This window comes from Canis aureus, chromosome 28 (genome assembly GCF_053574225.1).
Source record: "Canis aureus isolate CA01 chromosome 28, VMU_Caureus_v.1.0, whole genome shotgun sequence".
Lineage (NCBI taxonomy): Eukaryota > Metazoa > Chordata > Mammalia > Carnivora > Canidae > Canis > Canis aureus.
In genome coordinates, this window is record NC_135638.1 from 24,236,321 (window position 1) to 24,260,437 (window position 24,117).

General features: G+C 34.6%; 1 protein-coding gene across 1 annotated transcript in view; it reads right to left on the reverse strand.

The window, feature by feature from the left end:
• The window catches only part of PREX2 (phosphatidylinositol-3,4,5-trisphosphate dependent Rac exchange factor 2), a 281,233-nt gene that overhangs the window by 78,899 nt on the left and 178,217 nt on the right, over positions 1-24,117 (reverse strand). The window contains exons 30-34 of the mRNA XM_077876670.1: positions 23,642-23,770; positions 16,776-16,817; positions 11,362-11,579; positions 6,725-6,827; positions 446-589 (exon numbers count right to left, since the gene is read on the reverse strand). Of these exons, the coding sequence (XP_077732796.1) occupies positions 446-589; positions 6,725-6,827; positions 11,362-11,579; positions 16,776-16,817; positions 23,642-23,770 (636 nt within the window). The remainder of the gene's footprint in view (positions 1-445; positions 590-6,724; positions 6,828-11,361; positions 11,580-16,775; positions 16,818-23,641; positions 23,771-24,117) is intronic.

The following is a 24,117-nucleotide window of genomic DNA, read 5'->3' on the forward strand; positions in this document are numbered from 1 at the left end:
ATCAATTTAATCACCCAATGACGTTGAAAATATTTTATGTACATTTAAGTATATATGTACCTGAATTACATTATGCATAAATTATTTTTTGTGGCCTGCATGTGCATATACCCCAATTTTTTTCTATTTCATAAAATATTTTTAACCATACAATTTTAATGACTCTCCCATAATTTATTTAAGCCAAATTAATTTATCTATTTAAACCACCCACGTCTTGTTTCCCTACTATAAATACTGTTACAGTCCTATTTAATAAACATTTAAACCTTATATTATTGTTTCCGTAATAAACATTCCTGGAAGTAAAAATATTACTAGGTACTACGAAGGAATTTTTGAATTAATGGAAAAAATAAAAATTCATGATGGTTACAATTACATGTATTTTTAAAAATCGATAAAGATAAAAAAAATTAAGTACATAAAAAGGAAAGCAATTTACCTTGTGCAAAAAGAACAGGATGAATTTTAAACCCTCCTCCATTTTTCAAACGTTGAGGCAGTTGTTCAAAGTGATAACTATCAATGTAGAAGTAAACTTTCAGAGCCTGCCGGCTTCCCTCCGCTTGATAAGTAAGAGGAACGTCTAAAATGACATTTAATGTTACATTACTTCCCCAAATCAGGATATGTTATAGAGTATATTTGTTAACTTTTTAAAAAATCTTGATAATCCACTAGAAACTAATATATTAAAAGTACCCTTGTATGTTAAGTTCAAGTTAGGCAAACTTGCTATTCAGTGAAAGAGCATTAAATCAGATTCTCATTAGCTAAAGCAACAGATTTATTACTGTACTGTATATAAAATTCTACAATAGGAAACTTTGTTACACTTTGACACACCAGATGTCTCACTTAACTAAATGAGAAGTTTAGTTACACATGGTTTGGAATCAGAATCTCCCAGGGCATCTGCCTCATTCATATTTTAGTCAAAATGAGTCCTTGGGGTACAATTCCTAAGCAGTGTACAAGAAATTGGGTACATAGCAACCATTATCAAAATTAGCATGGGTTTTGCAAGTTCCATTCCCTGAGCACCAGATCAAAACCATATTACCTCTTTTGATGCACTATAGTCATTAGAAATTGTCCATCCAAATTCTTTTCATTTTCTCAAAGATCCTAAATTTAATTACTCAAAAACAAAAAAACAAAACCCCCAACTCTAAAAAAAAAAAAAAAAAAAAAAAACAACTTGAAAATCTACAAAGCTGTAGGAGTATTTCACAGTGCAATCATAAATCCTTTTCATTTTGCAACTTATCCATGACAAATCATTTCCAATTCATTAAGAAAGAATGTAAAATCTTCTTAAAAAGCTGGGATAGTCATCTTAAGCAGTTAAAAATTAAGGCAAAAATATTATAGACATTTAATACATTTTCTTGACTTAATATCTGTTACTTCTAACCTGTTTCTTTTTTTTAAGATTTTATTTATTTATTCATGAGAGACACACAGAGAGAGAGACAGAGACATAGGCAAAGAAAGGAGCAGGCTCCATGCAGGGAAATCCCATGTGGGACTTGATTCCAGAATCCCGGGATCATGACCTGAGCCAAAGGCAGATGCTCAACTACTGAGCCACCCAGGCGCCCCTCTAACCTGTTTCTTGAATAAAATTATATGTAAAGGCAGAGTTCAAGGTTAAATACTATTAATGAATGGAGATTCCAGGTTTTTAATTAAATGAATCTAATTTTGTGTATCAATAGCAGAGATATTGTATTAACATCTACAAGTTTCTTTTATGTCATATAATAAGCGCCTATTTTATTTTTGTTTCTACATTTTTAAGGGAGGCATAAAGGATTTTGGTTTAGGAAAAAGAGCATTATTTCTCAGTTGAAGACTTAGAAATTAACTGGATTTTAATGATTGGGAAAATCCTGTTTTCCCCTGGCCGTATAATAAAGAAAAAGGATGCATGAACACTAAAGAAAATACCGATGTGTATATACTAAGAATTCGGATCTTCTAGTTCTCTTTTTCATTCAATGAATTTCATTTATATTCAATTTTTAGAATTCCATTCCTTTATTCTTTGGCACCAATGTGGCCAATCTCTGTTATCAAATGGATGATGGTTTTGAAAGGAAAATAACACAACAGTAGGAGTTCCATATTATAGGAATAACAACAAATAAAGATGCTATATCAGGAACTAAGAAGCGGAGAATGACCGAAAATTATCAAGTATATTAAATTTAAAATGAAGTTAAAACTGAGAGTGAAAGAATGAAGACTTTCTCTCAAAGTAACTGTTATACCTATAAAAGTGCATAATAATGTGGAGCTGAAGATTGCTGTCTCTTATTTGTGGAAATTCATCTACTATGAAAAACAAACCTGATGATTAGGAATATGTAATGAGTAAAGGCATCAAAAATATTATTGCATGAGGAAAAGGTTTCTGGTCCCACCCTACAGAGGGATTAATTCTCAAGAGGAATTTCAGCAGCAGCATCCCATCCCTGTAAACATGGTCCTCCATCACTGAATGAGTTTGGAAATAAGTCTCTAAGAAGTTGTTAGTTCCCTTTGCCTGAATTGCTCTTCCTTGACCCTCTGCAGGGTTGGGTCTTGCTGGTCCTTTGGATTTCAGTTTAAAAGCTATTTCTGCTAAGAGCCCTTCCCTGTTGACTCCTTAAAAAGCCACTTTACCCTCACTCTTCATATATTGCTTATTTCCTGCACTGGATTTATCATGGCCCTAACCATCTATGCTGTTGATTCTTCCTTTGTTTTCTTCCAAATAGGCTGTGAGCTCCTTCATGATTGGGACATGTCTGTCCTATTCACCATGGCATCCACAGTTCCAGGTACAATGGAAAGAGTCGAAGCTCAAAAATATCCATTCTCCTAATCACTATAGTAAAATTACCTGTATCACCATAAAAGGTGTGTGTGTGTGTGGGGGGGAGGGGGAGATCTGCTATCATTCTTCTCCAAAAACAGGAAGATTTTCTATAAAATATATTGTTTTATACAGCCTAATCATTTAGCTTACTTATTCCTCCTTCACTAATTACATAATATGGCATAGGAAGGATCCCATACTTCCCCTGTACTGTACTGGGGACATTCCCCATCTATCCCTTTGTATCTCTCACTAGTTTCTAAGCTGCATGCCAACAGGGTCCTTATTTTATTTAGTCACTCCTGTATCTCCAGAACTTAGTTCAGTATCTGGTATGGTGTTTATACTTAATAATTATTTTTTCAAGGAAAATAAAATGTCTTCAATCAAGACATTTGAGTTCTACGTGCTTGGCATGCCATATTTCTTCAGAATCTCATTATTCTTTAATGCAAAAAATATGACTATGAGAAATGCTAAATACAGCTTTTTAAAAAGAATAGAGTAATAAAGTGAGGAGGATGGATTCAAGTATTTACTGCATACTACTATAAGCCTCATATAATGCCAGAGAATTTCAAATACATTATCTTCTGAAAGCCCCGTGAGTCAGGAAAGCTAGCATTCTCCCGTTTGCGGATGAGAGGGGTGCAGGGTTGGAATTCAAGTTTCTTATCTTTAAAGCCAGTGTTCTCTTTACATCTTCATGTTTCCTCCCGTCTGTACTGGGTCCTTCCCTCAAAGACACACGCAGCCAAACTAGTCTTTGCTATAGTGATGCAAATTAATTTGCATCTGACTCCTCTGCTTCTAAGCTCACAGAAAGATCAAATCATATGCAATTAATAATAAAGCTCTAGTTTCCTTACATCATTTAAATAAGATGTGATGACATTTGGGTATTGAAAAATTCTCTTCTTTCCTGAATCAACTTAAAAGGATAACTACATTCCTGTCATCGCTGTTAGGAACTTGCTTGGAATATCTAGTAATGTACACAGAAGTGACCTTTCATTAGGGATCTGTTTTCTCAGAAGTTGAGGGTATGCTTCAGGGAAACACTTAAAAAATATATATGAATTTTTATGTTTGTCACAGATACACATACGTGTACATACTAATATTACTTATATGGTCTTAATTATTTAATCTTTAATCTTTATTTTTCAATGTGCCGAAGTTAAATCTCTCATGGTAGCTATGCAATAAGTAAATATTTTATAGAGCTTATAACCCAGGTCCCTTGCCTGCTTGTTCAACAGACCATTCACCAGTAATGTCATATTTGAACTACGGAAAACAGTACTCCTGTGAGCTTATGGGTCCTCAAGCAAAATTTAAAAGAAAAAGCAGGTTATGTTGTGAAAACAGAGTTTTGCTGCCTCCGGCAAAATTATGCCTACATTATTAAATTAAATGAAAATGTATTCTACTTTATACATGCCCACAGAAGACCATACAATTTGTTCAAATAATATTATCCTTATGAATTAATCCCCTTTACCAAGTTCTCTCTTGAATATAATCCAAGTCCTTAACATTGTATTCATGTTCTCATTCTTTATCATTTATCAGTGAAGATGAAATTTTAATAAAATTCTGTTCTGTCTAGCTTCATAATTTAATACATACAGAGTCAACTGTTACCATCCCCACAGCTACCCACAAGGTCAAGTCACCATCACCATCATCTTTCAACCTGGGTCACTGTAGCAGCTTCGTAACTGGTCGCTCTGTTTCTGTCCTTATCCCCAGTAATCCTCTATTCAACCCAGCAGTCAGAGTCAGCCTTCAATATATAAGTCAGATCAGGGCAGCCCAGGTGGCTCAGCGATTTAGTGCAGCCTTCAGCCCAGGGTGTGGTCCTGGAGACCCGGGATCGAGTCCCACGTCAGGCTCCCTGCGTGAAGCCTGCTAATCCCTCTGCTTGTGTCTGTCTCTCTCTGTGTCTCTCATGAACAAATAAGTAAAATCTTAAAAAAAAAATTAGTCAGTTCATGTCATTCCTCTGCACCATGGCTTAACTAGACAGGAGTTCTTCCAATGGTCTGGCCTCCTCTCTGTTCCCATCCCCTGCTCTTTATCCTCGCTCATGCTGCTCCAGCCACCCAGGCTTCCTTGCTATCCTGAGAGAATCTGGGACATCCCTCTTCCAAATACCTCTCCACCCCTTCAGGTCTTTGCTCTCCTTGTTGATAAGGCTTTCCTAGCTTGTTAAATATTTGCAACTTCTCACCTGTCCCTGCATTGCTATCCATTGTTCTCTTCTATTTCCCTTCAGACATTCATATTATTGTCTTCTAGTTTATGTTCAAATTATTTATGTTGTGTATTATTTATCTCTCCCCATTTGAATATCAGTTCCAAGAGAGATATATTTGCTTAGTACTCTACTGTATTCAACACCTAGAATTGCACTTGGCCATGAGTAGGCATTTAAGGCATTTTTGATGAATGAATGAATGCTTATCATTCTTAAATCAGATCATGCATTGAATGAATATTTATTGGGTCCCTATTTATCATAGTACACATTAGAAATATGGAAATAAATGAGAACCTTTCCCAGCCCTGAAGAAGCTCACATTGTCTACCTTATGTACTACATAGGACCTTCACAACTTAGAAAAAAACAAGAGACAGAAAATAAATAAATAACAAACTGCTCAAGATTTCTTGGGTTCATAGATACATTTTAAACCTATTCTTAACAATGTTGAAATGGTAGATAAATAATGATAACTTGCAGCAATGTATAAAGATTAAAACCTGGATATTGCTATTTCTCTGAATGTATGCTTCTAAAACATTCCCTTTGTTAGGCTTCATGATGGCAAACTGGGAAATTGAAGGGATACTTTTCAGTCCTTCAATTCAATTCATAAAGTAACTTCTTTGCCATATTAGTTACAACTATGTTCTGCGGAAAGTCTCTCCTTTATTCTTCACACCAAGTTTGTTTTTCCTTCTATTTTTATAACCATAAAACCATTTTGCCTGCTGACTGTACACACTTAATTGATATTTGTTCATTCATTTCCTTGAAAAACAATATTGCCTTTTTCGTTCTAAGCACTCTCTTGGGTGCTGGAGATACAAAAGCAAACAACACGGGAAAGGTTTTGCCATCTTGGAAACTGTATGGGATGAATAAATGAATCAAGACAGATAATATATTTATACACATTAAAATTTGACACTCAGATGTAATGATTGTTAATTTTCCCTGTTAAGTTAGGAAAAATGTAGAATATATGTTTACACCCTCTGAATTATAAATTTTATCCATTATTGCCAAATCAAATAATTATGTATTTCTCAGTCGGTAAAGATCTAAATTTTACACAATGTGACATAATTTAGGTTTTTTCTCTTTCTTCTTGGCCCTAAGAAGAATGGGGACTTATTGTGTAATGAGTATGGAGCTTCTGTTCCATAGGTGAAAAAGTTCTGGAGATGGGTGGTGGAAATAGTTATACAACATTGTAAAGGTACTTAATGCCAGTGAATTGTACTTTGAAAACTGGTTAAATGGTAAACTTTATGGTATGTATATTTTATCACAGTAATAGAAAAAAAATCTTGCTTGCAAAGAATTTGATGCACACACTCAAGAAAAGTTTTAGAGGCCAAACTGATAGATAAAAATAAAAGTTTAGAATTATCTGTAGTTTTAAATTATATATATTTTCTGTCACTTCCACAGTTGGTTATTATTTACCCTAAATATAACATTTTATATAAAACAATTTGAACTGTATATTAAATATATTAGTATCAAAGTTATGGTATATGTTGTTGTTTGATGCCAAAAGAATTCTATGAAACACCTAGGAAACATTTTTAACTACTTACTTGCAACCAATGGCTCCTCTTCTGATGGTTTAAAGTAGAAAGAAACCTTTTCCAAATCAAATAGTGCAACCAGTGTGTCTTCTAGCATGGCTTGTTCATCTGTCTAAAAGGAAAGAAAATAATACATGATATGATAAGATTGTATAGGATAGAACATAACATCACATCTCCAGATCTTAAGTAGCTTCACTTGTGTTTTATTTACATGAAACCAAATTATCAATGCTTACCTAAGAATTTACTGTGGAAAATGAAATTAACAAATCCCTCAAAGTTACAAGTCTCTTTTATGGTTTAATATTTTCCTTTTAGATTATCTAAATGGCTCTACACAACTCTTCAGTCTATTTGGTAGCTAGATTCAAACCATATTGATTTCTAACACAAATAAGTATGTAGACAATAAGCATGCTATGTGCCTCTAAACTTCTATAATCTTAAAAATGTAACAGCTAGAAGGCAAGAATATTGTTTTATTGAAAGGCTACAGTACATAGTTGCCATCCTGTTTTACAATAAGGTAACCTATGCATTATTCAATTTGCACCCTTTTATAGCTGTGATAAAAGCAATTTGCATGTACGCAATGATTTTCCTTCCAAAGATCTTAGGGATAAGAATCATTTTTATCTTACTTGCCTTTATAGTGCCTTAATCTAGAATCCTGTGACTATGCAATCTGATATCTTTTAATCACTCCTCTCATTCTAATGGCATATTATTTTACAGCTGAGGCAGGGAAGGTGGTAACAAGTTCAGCCCATGTCTCAGCAATACTATCTTTCTAGTACTACATTTTGGCCTCCCTAGCAGCAGTTTTGTGCATGATGAAAGAATAATTAGCTTTATCATACACAAGCTTATCTTTTAAATGTAACAACTGTTTCCTTAAGAATATCAATGACCCTTTTAAATAATCGTTTTAACTGCTTTATACACTTTTTTTTTTTTTAAAGTAGACTCCAACCCCAGCATGGAATCCAACAAAGGGCTTGAACTCATGACCCTGAGATCAAGACCTATGCTGAGACCAAGAGTTGGTCTTAACCAATTGAGCCACCAAGGTGCCCTGTTTTATATATATTTTTGAAAATTGCTGTAAGCTTATAGTCATATTTTTTGGCAGCATGAACAGAGGGTGAAAGAGATAGTAAAGAATGCCCACTATGTGAAAAAGAATCACCAAAGCAACCCCAGATCCCAAAGATATTTAGCATGGAAACCAAAAAGTTAAGAGAATCATCACCTTTGAGCCTTGGTTTGGTACTTAACGTAGTGCATGGTACATAATAAGTACTGGATAAATATTTAGTAAACTGCTATTTTTTTAAAGTCCTTTGAAGCAACAAGAGTATGCCATGAACCTGGAATTGGAAGGCCAGGACTGAAGAATCAGCATTTTTCCCAATTAAGAAGAATACACACAAGGAAGAAATATTCCAAACAGGTGGGCCTCTGACTGATATGGTGCAAGCTATGATGCTTCAGCAGATGTGGCTAAAGTGATACCAAGTGACTATGGACTGTGCTCAGAGCTCAGGGACACACACACACTGCCAGCATCTCCACCTCCCACAGAACTTCTACATTCCCAGGAGGCTTTTATATGCTTATTACAGAGGCAGAAAAAAATACGGGTTTCTTTGACTTTTCTGTAAAGCAACCTTTGGATTTTTTTTAATCAATTCTTTAAACGAAGTTAAAGGTTTCAAAAGAGTAAGAAAAAAAGTTTCTTGAGATATAATTCACATACTACAAAATTCACCATTTAAAGTGTATAGCTTGGGGTTTTTAGTATATTCACAGAGTTGCACAACTACAAGCATAATCTAATTTTAGAAATACTTGCACTGCCACATAAAGAAACTCCATACCCATTAGCACCCATTCCCCACACCCCTTTCCCCAGTCCTTAGCCCCAGGCAACCATTGGTCTATTTTTAGTCTCTGAAATTTGCCTATTTCATATATATCATAATAATGGACCCAGATAATATATAGTCTTTTGCAACTGTCTTACTTCACTCAGTATAATTTTTCAAGGTCTGTCCATGGTGTAGCATGTGTCAGTTTTCCATTCTCCTTTTATGGCTGAATAATATTTTATTGTATGGCTGTACCACAACTCATTAATCCACTTAGCACTTCAGGGACATTTGGGCTGTTACTATTTTTAAGCTATTATGAATAGTCTTGCTAAGAATATTTGTGTTCAAGATTTTATGCAAATATAAGTTTTCATTTCTCTTGGATATTACATAGGAGTAGAATTTCTGGGTAATATAGGAATTCTGTGTTTAACATTTTGAAGAAGTGCCAAACTGTTTTCCAAAATGGCTGCACTGATGTCAGCATCCATCACTAGACAAATGGATAAAGAAGATGGGATGTATATAATACACATATGCACGCACACAAGCACACACACATTCATGCACGTGCACACACACATACACACTGGAATATTAGTCATAAAAAAGATGAGAGCTTGCTGTCTGTGATAACAGGGATGAATCTAGAGAGTATAATGCTAAGTGAAATAAGTCAGGCTGAGAAAAACAAATACCATATGATTTTACTCATGTGTGTAATCTAAAGAACAAAATGAATAAACAAACAAAACAAAGAATCAGACTATAAATACCAGAACAAACTGATGGTTGCTAAAAGGAAGGAGGTGGTGGGATGGGCAAAATGGATAAAGGGGAGTGAATGATGTGGGCTTCCAGTTGCAGAATGAATAAATCATGAGAATAAAAGGAACAGCCTAAGGAAAAAATAAATAAATAAAAATGACAGCATAGGGAATATAGTCAATGACACGGTAATGGTGTTGTATGGTTGACAAATGATAGCTACACTTGTGGTGAGCGCAGCAGAACATATAGAGAAGTTAAATCACTATGCTGTACACTCAAAACCAATGTAACATTGTGTGTCAACTACTCTTTTTTTTTTTTTAATTTATGATAGTCACAGAGAGAGAGAGAGAGAGAGAGAGAGAGAGGCAGAGACATAGGCAGAGGGAGAAGCAGGCTCCATGCACCGGGAGCCCGACATGGGATTCGATCCCGGGTCTCCAGGATCGCGCCCTGGGCCAAAGGCAGGCGCCAAACCGCTGCGCCACCCAGGGATCCCTTTTTTTTTTTTTTTTTTTTTTAATTTAGTCAACTACTCTTAATTTAAAAATTCTTGAAATAAAAAAATGGCAATTTTTTATTTTTGCCTTCCCACCAGCAATTATGAAGGTTACAATTTCTCCTTCTCAACACTTGCAATTATCTTTTGGATTATACCTATCCACATCCCAAGTGTTATACTACCTCATTGTAGTGTTGAGTTACATTTCCCCAATGGCTAATTATGTTATCTTTCCATGCGCTTTTTGGTCATTTTACATCTTTTTTGGAGAAATACCTATTCAAATCCTTTTTGTGCTTTCTAATTGAGCTTTCTTTTTATAGTTTTAAGTTTTAAGAATTCTTTCTAGAGTCCGGATAGAAGTTGCTTATCAGATATATAAATTACAAATACTTTCTGCCATTCCTTGGCATCGCAAACAAAGTAGAAGTACCAGCACTTGATTAAACAACGGCAGTTTTAAAGTAGGAGTAGAACAGGAATGAAGCCTCATTCATTCACTCATTCAATAGGCACTTAATGCTACCATGTGTTAGAAAGTGGACTTCCTATCTTATGTAAGGATAGGATGTTAGATTCAAAAGCATCTAATTCTGTTTCTCTGAAGTACACTGAGGTGGAATTCCTTACCTTATCATTCCAGAACCTTTTATGACTGTGCAGTACTGCAATTACCTCCCTATTTTTATTACCATTACAAAACTATTTTGATATATAAAGTCACTTACATGTGTTTAAAAACTCAACCTGTTACTCGGTAGTCACATTTTCTATGTATACTTTAACAGGTGACAGCATTTCGGGTTTAAAATCACAATTCTATTTAATGAGTACTTCAAGTTTATGTATAAGTGAACATGTTTGCCTTTAAACATCACGACAACTATCAGAACCACAGAAAGGATATGTAATAAGCCACTTTTATTTATCAAATATCTTGAGGTGCTTTCCTTGTAAGGACTGTGGGAAACTGATGCATAAATATGGAATATTCTCAGAATTAACAGGACAAACATGCATACAAAGAAAGGAAATAAATTCACTGAACATACCCAAGTTTTAAACAGACTGTCAGACAGTATGGCACACAAGTTGTCAGATCCTGTCTATCGGGCATGCTCCCGAATATAAACCTGTGTGGGAGCCTGGGTTTCACGGCAGGCTGTTTCTTCCTGACTGGAAATAAGGAACCACAGCAGAAACCCCTTTCCCCTCCGATGATCTTTTTCAGTCAGTGCTTAGGGACACAGGAATTAGGAACAGATGGAGGCTTTCTCAGCTTTTAGCATCCGGAGAATAAATAAAAATCAAGAAAGAAGGAATATCTTCTATATACTTACTAAAACCATATTTGTCCATGGAAAAATATGTTCTTTTAAAGTATCTGACTGACTACTGACCCACAACGAATAACCACTTCTTATTTGGGAATATGTTACAACGTATAGTATATAGTACTGTTGACACACACAGTGGGAGGCACTGTGATTCCTTACCAAGTTTGGTGACAGGAGTGATTGAAAGTGGAAAAGAACACCTGCATTTGCTATCTGGTCCAGCCATCTTCTGCTGGCTTCCCCCGTGTCCATCTCATTGTCTTTGCTGTTGTCAAACATCTGGTTTAAGGCTGCCATGAGCTGCTCGGAGAAGGCACAGACTGTGGCCACAAGACTCTGGCAGAAAACCATGTCTCTTCGGAGCTGTGTCTCACTGTCTGTAACCCAGGAGAACATAAAGACAGTTTTGAAAAATGTCACAGGCAAATAACACCAATTCATTAAGCATCTATGTTTGCCATTGTTTCATCCTTTCACTACACTCAACCCATGTGAAAAATGTGAATTTGAGCTCTTCTAATGAGCACAGATACCTTAGCAAATATGCTTTTTAGAAAACATTAAACACCAAATTTTGATGGAATTTGTATTTGTTACATGATACTTCCTAAAGGAAACTCAAAGTCCAATTTTTCAGTTTGTGTTGTCAATGAAATACATTTTTAATAATAAATTTTTAAAAATTATCTAATAAACTTACTTAAATATTAAGGTGAAATGCACATCGGGAAAGAGTATTGATGTCTGATGGTAACAGTAAGTAAATTCGGACTCTTGGATTTACCTATTAGACTTCATGTGTTATAAACAAATCCAAAAAAATAAAAATAAAAATAAATAAACAAATCCAGTTTATAAATTCTTACATTTCTTTGAAATAAGTAATGCATTTACAGTATTAACATAAACTGATTTCATCAGGATTCTTCTTCTGCAATTGGTGGAGTTTTGATGGACTCACCTTGAAGGTCTGTTTACCCTGTGAATGGCCACTCTTGGGCCACAGTTTTTTTTGTTTTTGTTTTTGTTTTTTTTTTTTCAAGTGAAAAGAAGCTTGCCTCTGAGAACATGATCACAGAGATTCACCTCTTTGCATTTTTGAATATATAAAAACTTGAATATATACAAACTCCATGAACTACATAAAAAAAAAAAAGCCATAAGCCATACATTCTGTACATTGAAAAGTCACTTGTACCAGATGAACAATAAAAGCAAAAATACTCAGTCTCAAAAGTGTGTTGGATATCTCAAGGGCTCAGAATTTTATGAAGTGAAGAAGTACTGTCATTATAAGTGTGTAAAACGGACATAAATGTTGCCATGAGTTCTTGCTTTATTGATAAAAAGGCATTATTTTTAAGTTGTTTACCAAGAACAATGAACATATGATTTTAATAACCATCAAAAGCATCTGAACACACAATATACTTTCTGTGTGTTACTTAATTTCCCTGTTAGTAAAAGCTACTCTTGACAATTTTATTAGAAAAAGGATTAAATATTTAAAATATTTAATTTTATAATGAAAATCTTCATTTATTATGTTGATCTACACAAACTTGTTCCTTTACTAGGTCAAAATGGTTGAATATGGCAATCCCATATGATTCAACTTATTAATTTAATCAATAACATGTGGTAGACATTTCCTTTAAGTAATTATATACCATGTGTCTCATTCAAATAGATGGAAAAGAGTGTTTTATAGGTAACTGTAAAATAGCTAAAGTGGGAAAAAACTTTGTCCAATTCTTAATTAAGAAAAAAGCAAAACACCTATTTTGTTGTGCACAATTTCTAACAAAGTGTAAACATTCAACAACTATTCACTGCATTAGTAAATGAAAATAATGAATGAGTAGAGCAACTAACAAATTAAGTGAAATGAAAATATATGAGCTCATTCTCTGAAATGAGATGGATTTAGTTTGAAATTAGCTTGAAATGCCTGGATTTAGTATGACCTAAAAGGATAATTCAGACAGCTTGTTAGCCCAAATGTGTAGCTACAGTGTTGAGATTCAAGATAGAAACTAAATAAAATAGCCCTATATCTTTCTTGCACAGTTTTGCTTTGTTTTCTGTTGTTCTATAATAAAGCAGAAAATCTGAGGAAATTTTAAAAAATACTTCAGTAGTTTGGGCAGAAATACTCCCACCTATAACCTGAGAATAATTTCATAATCAAAACTGAATTGGAAAGAAATGTCTTATATCAAGAATGGAAAGCTAAGGTCCAGAGAAGGAAAAATCCAGTTCCACTGAAAACTTAGAAGAGATCATGAGGGTTAGTAGCTTTGCCACTAGTAGAAATAATTATCTTCAAATTGCTTTTGAGAAGTAATGCCCAAATTTCTTCTCTTTTTTTTACCCTTGGAAAAGAATACTTAAATGTTTATTCACATTCTACTATTTTATCTATATGCATTTTAAGCCAAAGAAAATTTTCATTCAACTTCACTATCAAGTCAGAGCTGATCATATAAAAGTTGTATTTTTTCATTAAATTTTTTAACTTTTCACATTGAATATACCACAAGAATTAAACATAGCACCAATTACTGAGGGTATAAAGGTATCCAAGGTGAAGCCTCGGTCATGTCTATGCTTAGAGTAGCAGAATTTGATATGCAAGATGCCCTGGAACACACTGCCATTTAAATTTCAAACCAACATATTTTCAAATGAAAAGCACTTTATAACTTCTTACTACTTCATGAGGTGGTTTTTAGTTGTGCTTTGCTACTCCAACAGAGTAAATGACTTGTTTGCATAGACTTTAATATGCACATCATATTGAGTTTTTCAAGTAACTTTGACACATTATCACCTCCCAGTGAATAATAAAGGTAAAAAAATCAGAGTGGCAGAAAGAACTCCTTATGATCTATCCTCAAGTCATGCTGACAGTTTATAAATGCATTGTTTCCCTTCATTCATCCCCTACACCAGCAATAATCTTCCCAGGCTTGTTATAAGATAAGAAAACAATGTATCTGAAAGTAGCCAGAACCCTGGCTGTACAGACCTCTCCTCTTTGAGCCACACACAACTGGTCAGGTTCCTCAAATGTTAAATGCCCTTATAAATGTTCTTAGAGCTCACACCTTTGTCCATGGGACCTCTGGCTGCGGGCACATTCCCACCCTCTCCGCCAGCAAACTTTAAATCATCCTTAAGAGTCAATTCCTTGAACTTCTGAAACCCACTGAACTCCTAAAATAAAATCTCCCCTTGTGAAATTTTCTCTTTCCTTCAGTAGGTATCATGCACTTCTTGATCTGCCATGGCCTGGGAGTATCCCTCTACTAGATGACTAATTACTCAGCATTGTGAGAGTTTGTTTAATGTCTGGGTTCCCCAGGAGACCATCAGCACATCAAGGACAGAGGAAGTGGCATATAATGTGAATGATGCTCATAGACCTAGAGACATATCATCTGCTTTCATCTACCGATTCTACTCATTTTAAGCCATATAATCCTAGGTATCAGATTCCTACATATATTATGGGATATTTCTACCAAGACTTCCAATAAAGATAAATGAGATAAAGATAAAGCACTTAGTAAAGTAAAATTGCACAATATTGTTATTGTGATTCTTTAAAAAAAAACTTTTAAAAAATATTTTATTTATTTGAGAGAGAGAGAGAGAGAGTGAGAGAGAGAGAGAGAGAGAGAGAAGAGATCATGAGCAGCTGGAAAGGGCAGAGGGAGAAGCAGACTCCCTACTGAGCAGAGATTCTGATGATAGACTTGAGCCCAGGACCCTGGGATCATGACCTGAGCTAAAGGCAGATGCTCAACTCTCTGAGCCACCAAGGCACCCATAATTTTTCTTTTCTTCAGCATCTAGGAAGGTGTCTGGCACAGAGTGGGACTCAGTTCTATTGCTAAATGGGGAAGGAACCATATGATGAATACAGACACCAAAATAAGCAAACTCCTAAGAAAAACTGACAATTCTTTTAATTATGCAGCTGTTCAAAATTCACAAGTGTCCATCCTTCCCCAAAACTATTCTCATTCCTCATTTTTATCAATAAGAACTATGGCAGGATATACAACAGCTGCTTCCAGCTTCTAGCAAAAGAAGAAAGGCAGGGAGAGCTGTTTTTTTTGTAACAGTTTATTGTTTTTACAGAGTAAGAATTCTCTGGTAGTAGGAATACACTCAAAAGAAATGGATGTTTTATTTATCAAAGGCTTCTGTTTCACTCCAGTATTTAAGCACCTACTCAAACCCACCTTCTACAAACATATTTTAAAATAGTAACACTTCATTTACTCTCCATGGTTTAAAAAGCTCAAATTCCATAGCTGGTCTAAAAAGACTGAGATAGTTTCTGGATACACAAGTAATCCCAGTCAGTATCCTGAGACTGTAGGGAAAAGAAATAATAATAAAAAATAACAACAAAGAAATGAAAGAGAGATTAGACAGAGAAAAGGATAGGAATAACAACAAAGAAATGAAAGAGAGATTAGACAGAGAAAAGGATAGGAATAAAAGTGAGTTAAAAATAATATTTAGCAGACAAAATGCCCCATTTTCAAGTGGAGAGCATAATTCTGCAGCCAACAATGTGGAGTAATTTGGCTACATTCTGGTACCATCCTATAGATGAGAGAAAAAAGAGTGAGTAAATAAAGTAGAAAAAAGGAGACTCATGACAGGAATAGAAAAATAAAGTTGAAATCAAAATAAGGATCTACAAAAATATACTATTTGAACATTAACGAATAAAGCAATGCATTCCAGGACTGCTTCTGGAATTGACATAACTAAGTTTGAATTTCATCTGCCACCTACTATTCATTCACTCAATAAAGCATCTAATTTTCCAAATGCTCAAAAATACATGTTGAATGAATACTATTTACTAGTTATTATTATTAATCAATCTGAAAGTTAATTTCTTCATCTTTAAACCTGTGTAAAAGTAATAATGTTCTCATAGAGTGATTATGAGGACCCAAGGAAATCTATACAAGGCCTATCTACTGCGTGCTTATTAGTAAAACTAAAAAAAGTCAGATATTTTTGTTATTATTATTAGTCCAAAAGTAAGACAACTATTTGTTTAATTCAAGCAAAAACTGGCCAAAAACCAAAAAAGCCCTCTGGTTAACTCGACTCATTTATTCACTTATAATTTAAATTTTCTAGATGTGACAGATTGTAAAAGACCCCTCCTTCCAAAGTATGGTCTGCTTCTCCATCCCTTGAATCTGAGCCCACCTACATCCTTGTTTACAAACAAAAGTTAGACATAGTTTCACAATAAATCCCATTTGTACAATTAACTTTACCAAAATCTCCTTCCTTTCTCCTTTTTAATTATATTCTGTATAAACATATATATGTTTCCATGTTTGTACCTATAATGGAAGATGAACAGTTTTTGTATTTTTACTAAGTATTTTTTTTTAATCTTTGCAAGGCTTTAGAGAAAGTAGGGATTGTATTTCCACCTAATTTGTTGAAGGAATTGCCTTGGTATCATGAGACTTCCAAGGTCATGGGCCACAATAATTTCAAATAGTAAAAATAATGAAAAATATTACCTGAATATTCAAGAAGAGCCAGGAGTATCCTACACTTTACCTCTGCAGAAAAAGAAAATATTAAGTTAGTTGTTCAGTCTTTTTTTTTTTTTTTGCCACTAGCACCACATTTTAACTGTATAGTCAAAATCAGCACAATCTTACTATATTAGATAATAAAAATCTCATTTACTTGACATGCTATTCTTCCTACCCCCTATATAAATTCTATCTATTGCTCAAGATGCTAAAATTTCATATAGTTCTGAACTAAACTAGCCTGTGAAACACATTTAAATCTTGCTACCTTTGTTAAGTCATCCTTAACTGCTGTAGTTTGCATGGTGTTCTCTAAACTCCTATAGCTATTATGGTCTTGATCAATAAGCTCTCAAGCAGCATTTTTTCTTAATTAAATTTTTAAAGATTATATGCATTTTATAATCTTTATGTATAATTATATGTATATTATGCATTATATATTAGAATTATAGATTATATGTAATATACAGATTATACTTCTCGATTATATAGTGTGTATATATAACGTACACACTGTATGTTATATATACATAATCTCTCTCTCTCTCTCTCTCTCTCTCTCTCTCTCTCTCTCGACTTCCTTTCCTATCTATATGTCAAGAACGGCCATAAAAGGCGGAACAATACTACATATTTCCAAATACTCTTCTTCCCAACCCATCTCCAAACAAGGGCAATCACAAATGTTTGATAAATGTGTATTAATTTCATACTCATTGCTTTACTTCTAACTGGTAAATAGTTTACTTGCAATAAGTAAATATAAAAACGTACAGAGCTCCTTTATGTGCCCAAGATTATGGGAAATAAAAAAGGTTAGGTTACATCCTATTCCAGACAGGCTCACAATAGAGTCAGAGTGACAAAATTACCTGATAAGAAATATAGGAGATACTTGAGAGGACATTACATTTTATAAGTGAGAACACAAGAACAAGAGAATTTCAGAGGTGGAAAAGTACAAGAGTCACAGGACCCATCTGTTGCAGTAGTCCTCCATTATCCATGTGGGACATTCCAAGACCCCTCCGTGGATGCCTAAAACCATAGACAGTACCAAACCCTAAATATACTATGGATTTTCTAATTTTTTTTTAAGATTTTATTTATTCATGAGAGACACGCAGAGAGACGCAGAGACATAGGCAGAGGGAGAAGCAGGCTATGGGTAGCCTGATGCAGGGTTAGATCTCAGGACACCGGGATCATGACCTGAGCCAAAGGCAGATGCTCAACCACTAAGCCATGCAGGCATCTCCATGCTATGGATTTTCCTGTACATATATATCTATGACAAAGTTTAATCTACAAATTAGGCACAGTAAGAGATTAACAAGAATAGTAATAAAATAGAATAATTATAATAATATACTGTATTAAAAGTTATATGAATGTAGTCTCTCTCTCTTTCAAAGTATCATATTGTACTGTACTCATCCTTCTTCTTGTGATGATATGAGATGATACAATGCCTAGGTGATGAGATTCAGTGAGGTGAATGACGGAGGAGGCATCATGACGTAGAGTTAGACTAATACTGACCTGCTGATGATAAGTCAGAAAGAGGATCATCTGCTTCTAGACTTTGTTGACTAAGAGTAACAGAAAGCAAAGAAAGCAAAACCATGGATAGTGGGGTCCCCCATAGTAGCTTTGTGGTTTTCAGAAAATGGTTACACTACTATTGATCCTTGGACAACACAAGTTTGAATCACATGGGTCCACTCATACGTGGAATTTTTTCAATAAAATCAGTATAGCATTGTAATTCATTTCCTTTTCTTCATGATTTTCTTAACATTTCCTTTTCTCTAGAGTATAGTATATGATACATATAACATACAAAATATTATCTGATGATTTATATTATCAACAGGGCCCTGGTCGGCAGTAAGCTATTAGTAGTGAGGTTTTGGGGGGAGTCGAGGACTATATGAAGATTTTTGAATGGGTAGGAAGTCTGTGCCCCTAACTCTCATGCTGTTCAACGGTCAACTGTACTTTGAGTTTCAAGGTGCTCATTCACCAGTGACGATAACACCTATCTTATCTATTTTATGGGCCTGTATAGGACAAATAAACGGGGGATATATATTAAAAGCCTTGGAAAATTATTTACCATGCTATTTATCTATAAAGCACTGTTATTATTGTAATCTGAATCCACCTAAAAAGTTGGTATAGAATTCTAAGTCAGTCTTGAAAATATTTTAAAACATTTTTTAAAGTTATATTGTCGAAAGAGTAAGTACATATCCTAAGAATGGTAAAGAGTGCTAACAAGAGAATATAGTAAAGAGTGAATACCAAATATTCAACAATCTAGCATAGAAAAGATTTTACTAGATCATTTAGAGACTGAGATTGAGATAAAATTAGAAACCTCACTGAAAAATGCCATCCAACATCTGATCGATGAGTTTAGATTTATCTAACAAAAATCACTATAAGGTTCTGGGGCAGGGTACTAAAATTATGAACACAGTATTTTAGGAAGATGAATATAATATACCGTACTATATAAATCAGAAAAGATACAGATGGGAGGATTAGCAAGAACTCTATTCCAAAGACTGAGGTAAGAAAAACAAGGGGGGAAATTGGAGACTTTTGATTAAAAAAAGAAGGAAGAAGCTCTTTGGGATATTGGGGGGGGGGGGAGTAAGTCACTGAAATAATGGGAAATTTTGAGAAGAATACAATTTCTGTAGGGAGCAAGAATTGAAAACATGTTTACTAACAAACATTTGAATTTAAGGTGATGGTGGATCCAATTCTGTCACCAATTCCAATGTGTGTTTTTTATCCCCACACCACTAAGCAATCACTCAACACTACCTGGTATCCTAAAATTCAACTCAATTCTGGCATTATCTACTTGAAGATAGCATCAGATCTCACAGGGTAAGGGCTTAGTCCCATAAGACTGCCCCCACCCAATTCAGGTGCCAGCTGCAAGTTCAGGTTGTCACCTATGCTTCTGACTAATTGGCTACAGATCGGAGGTTTCAATGACTCTCTGTTGAGTTTTATTAATTTTCTAGAGTGGCTGACAGAATTCAGAGAAACATTTTACCTAATAAATCACCAGTTTATTGTAAAAGGATACAGCTCAGGAGCCAGATGGAAGAGATGCAGTGGGTAAGGTATGGGGAATTGGTGGGGGACTTCCATGTTCTCCAAATGCACCACTCTTCTAGAATCAACCCGTAAGCTTTCTGAACTCCATCCCTTTGAGATCTTATGGAGGCTTCACTACATAGGCATGATTATTTAAATCATTGGTCACTGGTGACTGAACTCAACCTCTAGCCCCCTCTCCCTTCCCTGAAGTTGGGGGTGGGACCCTCTAATCAAATGGTTGGTTTCCTTGGCAACCAACTCCCTTCCTTAGAGGTTTTCTAAGGAAACCTCACTGGGATAATGAAAGACACCTTTAAGTTTTCATCACAGAAATTCCAAGAGTTTTAGGGAATCTGTGACAGGGAAGGGGACAAGGACTAAATATATGTTTCTTACTATAAATCACAGTATTACCATGTGTTAATCAAGTATAAATATCTTCAATCGGCTGATAATTTGAGACCATAACTTAGCGTAAATATTAAGCAGGAACTAGGCTTTATCTGAGTACTTAGTGACATGACAAAATGAATCTATCCTTCATTTATCCCACTATGTTTTCTGCTCTCTTCTACACTCAGTTTGGCAGGCTATGATATGAATGCATGAATGTCACAGTGTGATACTGTATGATACAGAATGATACTGTAACAGCACTTCCTATATAAAGATCATAAAATTATTATAATTATTATATTTTGATACCATTTGGTGTATACTTGATAGGATATTTTGAAATCAGAGATGAATGAATGATGAGTTTCAGAACATGTTACCCCCAAACATGGCAATTTGGCATACTGAAAATTTTAAGCTGATGGAATTTCATAAAAAGCAGGTGTACGGAAAACTCTCTGACCTCCCCTTACTCTGCTGAATCTGGTCATAAAACCCTCTTGTGAGAAGTGCCTTCCCAATCCCAGAGGAGAGAAGTGTTCTTATCTCCAAAGAAGAACACTGAGAGGAACAGGCCTTGGCAAATTTCCCAGTTAACTACCCTTAGTGCATACACTTCTGTCCTACATTTTTCCAAAACTTTCTACTCTTCATCAAACCTGGTATAAAAGCATCCAGGTTTAACATTTCTTCTGGTCTTCATTTCCTTACAAAGGCTCTCATATCATGCAAAACATATTAAATAAATTTATTTATCTTAATTTGTCTCTTGTCTGACAAATTATAGGTCCGTAGGCAAAGAATCTAGAAAGGTAGAAGGAAAAAACATTACTTTTTCCCTCCCCTACAGGAACATCAGAATGGGGTTACCTCAGTTACATATCTAAGCCACAAAATTCTGGAAGGCAACATTATGTTGAGCTTCTAGTCAAGACCTAACCCTTCATTAAACAATCACCTATATAAAGACAACTGGGAAATAGAATGAAAATTACTTTAAGTTGAACAGAATAAATTCATGATGAATTGGTGAGGTTACTTCAGAGTACCTCCATATAACAAGCAGTTGATTGCAAGGATCTTGATGTTGCTGCTTCCATCCTGTATAATAGGATGAGACCACACACAGATTACCAGGAAGTGGTAGCTTGACCTCTTCTTTGATAGTCCATTGGACTGAACTAGTGGTTAATCATTTTTTAAAGATTCGCCTTGCATAGTGATGATCATAGCACTTTCCAAAGAATAACTGCATCTCACTAAAACTGGCAACCAGGGATGTAACCTAAATTCTGCAAAGAGCCCTACCCACACCATTTACCAGAAGACTCTCAGCACACCCAATCATGCTCAACCAGCTCCCATGACCAAGAGTGATATCCATACTCACAACATACATCCATCAATATATGTAAATAGTTACCATTCCTACAGCTGCCTATTGTGATATGAAGTATTGAGGGTATAAAAGGTATTAAGATGAAAGTAAGATTTTAAAAATGAATATAATTAAAAATTAAGCTTTTTATCCACATTAGAAAAGGTTAATATCTTAAAGAGAAAACTCCTCAAAAAAACAAAACAAGAAAAGGTTTAAAGATTTCTCTGTTCCTAATTGATACTGCATTTACTCTGAAAACAACTATAATCTAAAAAAACTTTCAAAGATGATGAGAACAAATGCATTTATATTTGTTTAAAGATTTTATTTAAATTCAAGTTTGTTAACACATAGTGTATTATTAGTTTCAGGGGTAGAGAGAACAAGTGCATTTAGATTCATGAATTATAATTTCTAGGAGTGTTATGATACTTGCACTTATTCTGCAAAAAGGAAAAAAACAAAAACCTTTTACTCAGTAAAATATATGTTTAAAATCTTTAAAGCAATTTTTTAGAAATGTATTTATCATTTTTGCTCATTAGTTTGGGAGGTATGAAATTCAGACTTTTCAATAAATATGATATTATAATGTGTCACAGGTAACCATTATATTTAGCTATAAAATAAAATGTAGCCAAGATCCAGCTATCAAATACAAAACATTTCATCACACAATAGAATTGCCATGATTTATTTGGAGTACAAACTCTTCCTCTACTAATCTCTCATGAGTATCTAAGCTGTTATACTAGAGTATATTTATAGGCAGAAGACTTAGTAATCACAGAACATATACACATCTCTGTCATTTGGTAAATGAAGAAACTGAGGCCCAAAGGAGTTATGTCATAGGCTCAGACACTTACCAGATTTAAGAGCTGTTTTTTGTCAACAAAGTATACAACTCTAATTTACCCTAAAATAGATGGCAGTGACTAGGGGTATGCTGCTATTCTGAGCACTACTTACCACATCCAACTGACATACGGACAGTTGAGGAATAGAAATTCAAACTCAGGTGTATAATTATTTATTGTAGAGGTTTCTCAACCTCATCTCTATGGACATTTTGGGCAAAATAATTCTTTGTTGTGAGGGACTGTCCTGTAGATTCCAAAATGTCTAGCAGCATCCCTGGCCTCTACACACTAGATCCCAGTAGCACACCCACAATTGTGACAACCAAAAAAATATCTCCAGACATTGCCAACCACTGGTCTACTGTTGGAAATAAAATCACTGAATTTGGCATTTTTAAAAAAGTAAACAAATTTCTCATTTCAACTTCTTCACCATAATTGTTCTGGAAACTCTCAGAATTTTCTACTTAATACTCTGACCCTAAACAACATGTAATCAGACACACTAGAGTTGTCCTGAAGCATTATATCCCCTCTCCTAGGTTGTATCCATTATAGGATGTTGAGTAAACAATGTCAGCTAGTTAATAACAACTTAGGCATGAAAAAGAAATTTAAAAACCAATAATGTAACCTACCCTATTATTTTCATTCTCACAAACTCACAATTAATTTTTTAGACTTCCCATAAAACTTAGCTTCATGACTTTTGTTAATCTTTGAGAAATTTTGCTGATATTGTTTCATATTATAAAATATGAAACTCTCCCCACATTCCACTCGTCTTCCCAAGTATGAGCCTTTATTTTATTCATTGAGAATATTCCCCATGATTTAGACCATGGAGATCAGTCTACATTTAGTCTTTATAGTCAATATAGATCAGTCTACATCATTTAGATCCTTGGAACATCAGGCTCTACAATCTTACTCTTTCTTTTGCTTCCTCCTTCTCTTATCCTTTCCCATTCTTTTCCTCATAACATGAAACACTATAAAAAAGTAATCAGGGCATTACTGAACTTTTGGTTTTAAATGATTATTGCTAAAGTTATGTAATGCTCTTTGATTTTTGTTCTGACCTTCAACAAATTTTCTGATGTTCTGAGCAAGATTCCGGACACTGCTGGGAAGATTCCAAGGGTCTTGCTTGATGTGAAGCCTTAACCTTTTGGGACAACTCAGCTTTAGTTCCATTTCCTGCTGAAATTCTAAATAAACACAGAAAAATCTCTGGTAAGTCTCAGTCATTTACCAGGTAACAAACCTCTGAGCTTCAGAATCCTCTTTCATCCTTGTTATTCTGGGTTATTAGCATGGTGGTATTTTCTCTAGTTGTATTATAGGAGAAAATTGGTAAAATCTTAAAAAAAAAAGTCTAACCTTAGTACTATTTTCTTACAAATGTCTAAACAAAGAAGCAAATTTATAAAAACTCTATTTTCAATGTCTGAAATTAGATGTTAGAAAGTGTCAGCTCTAGATCTCATTCTGTTTGGCTGTTCTATTTACACACACACATTCCCAAAACCATTTCCCCTACAATGGGCTACAAACA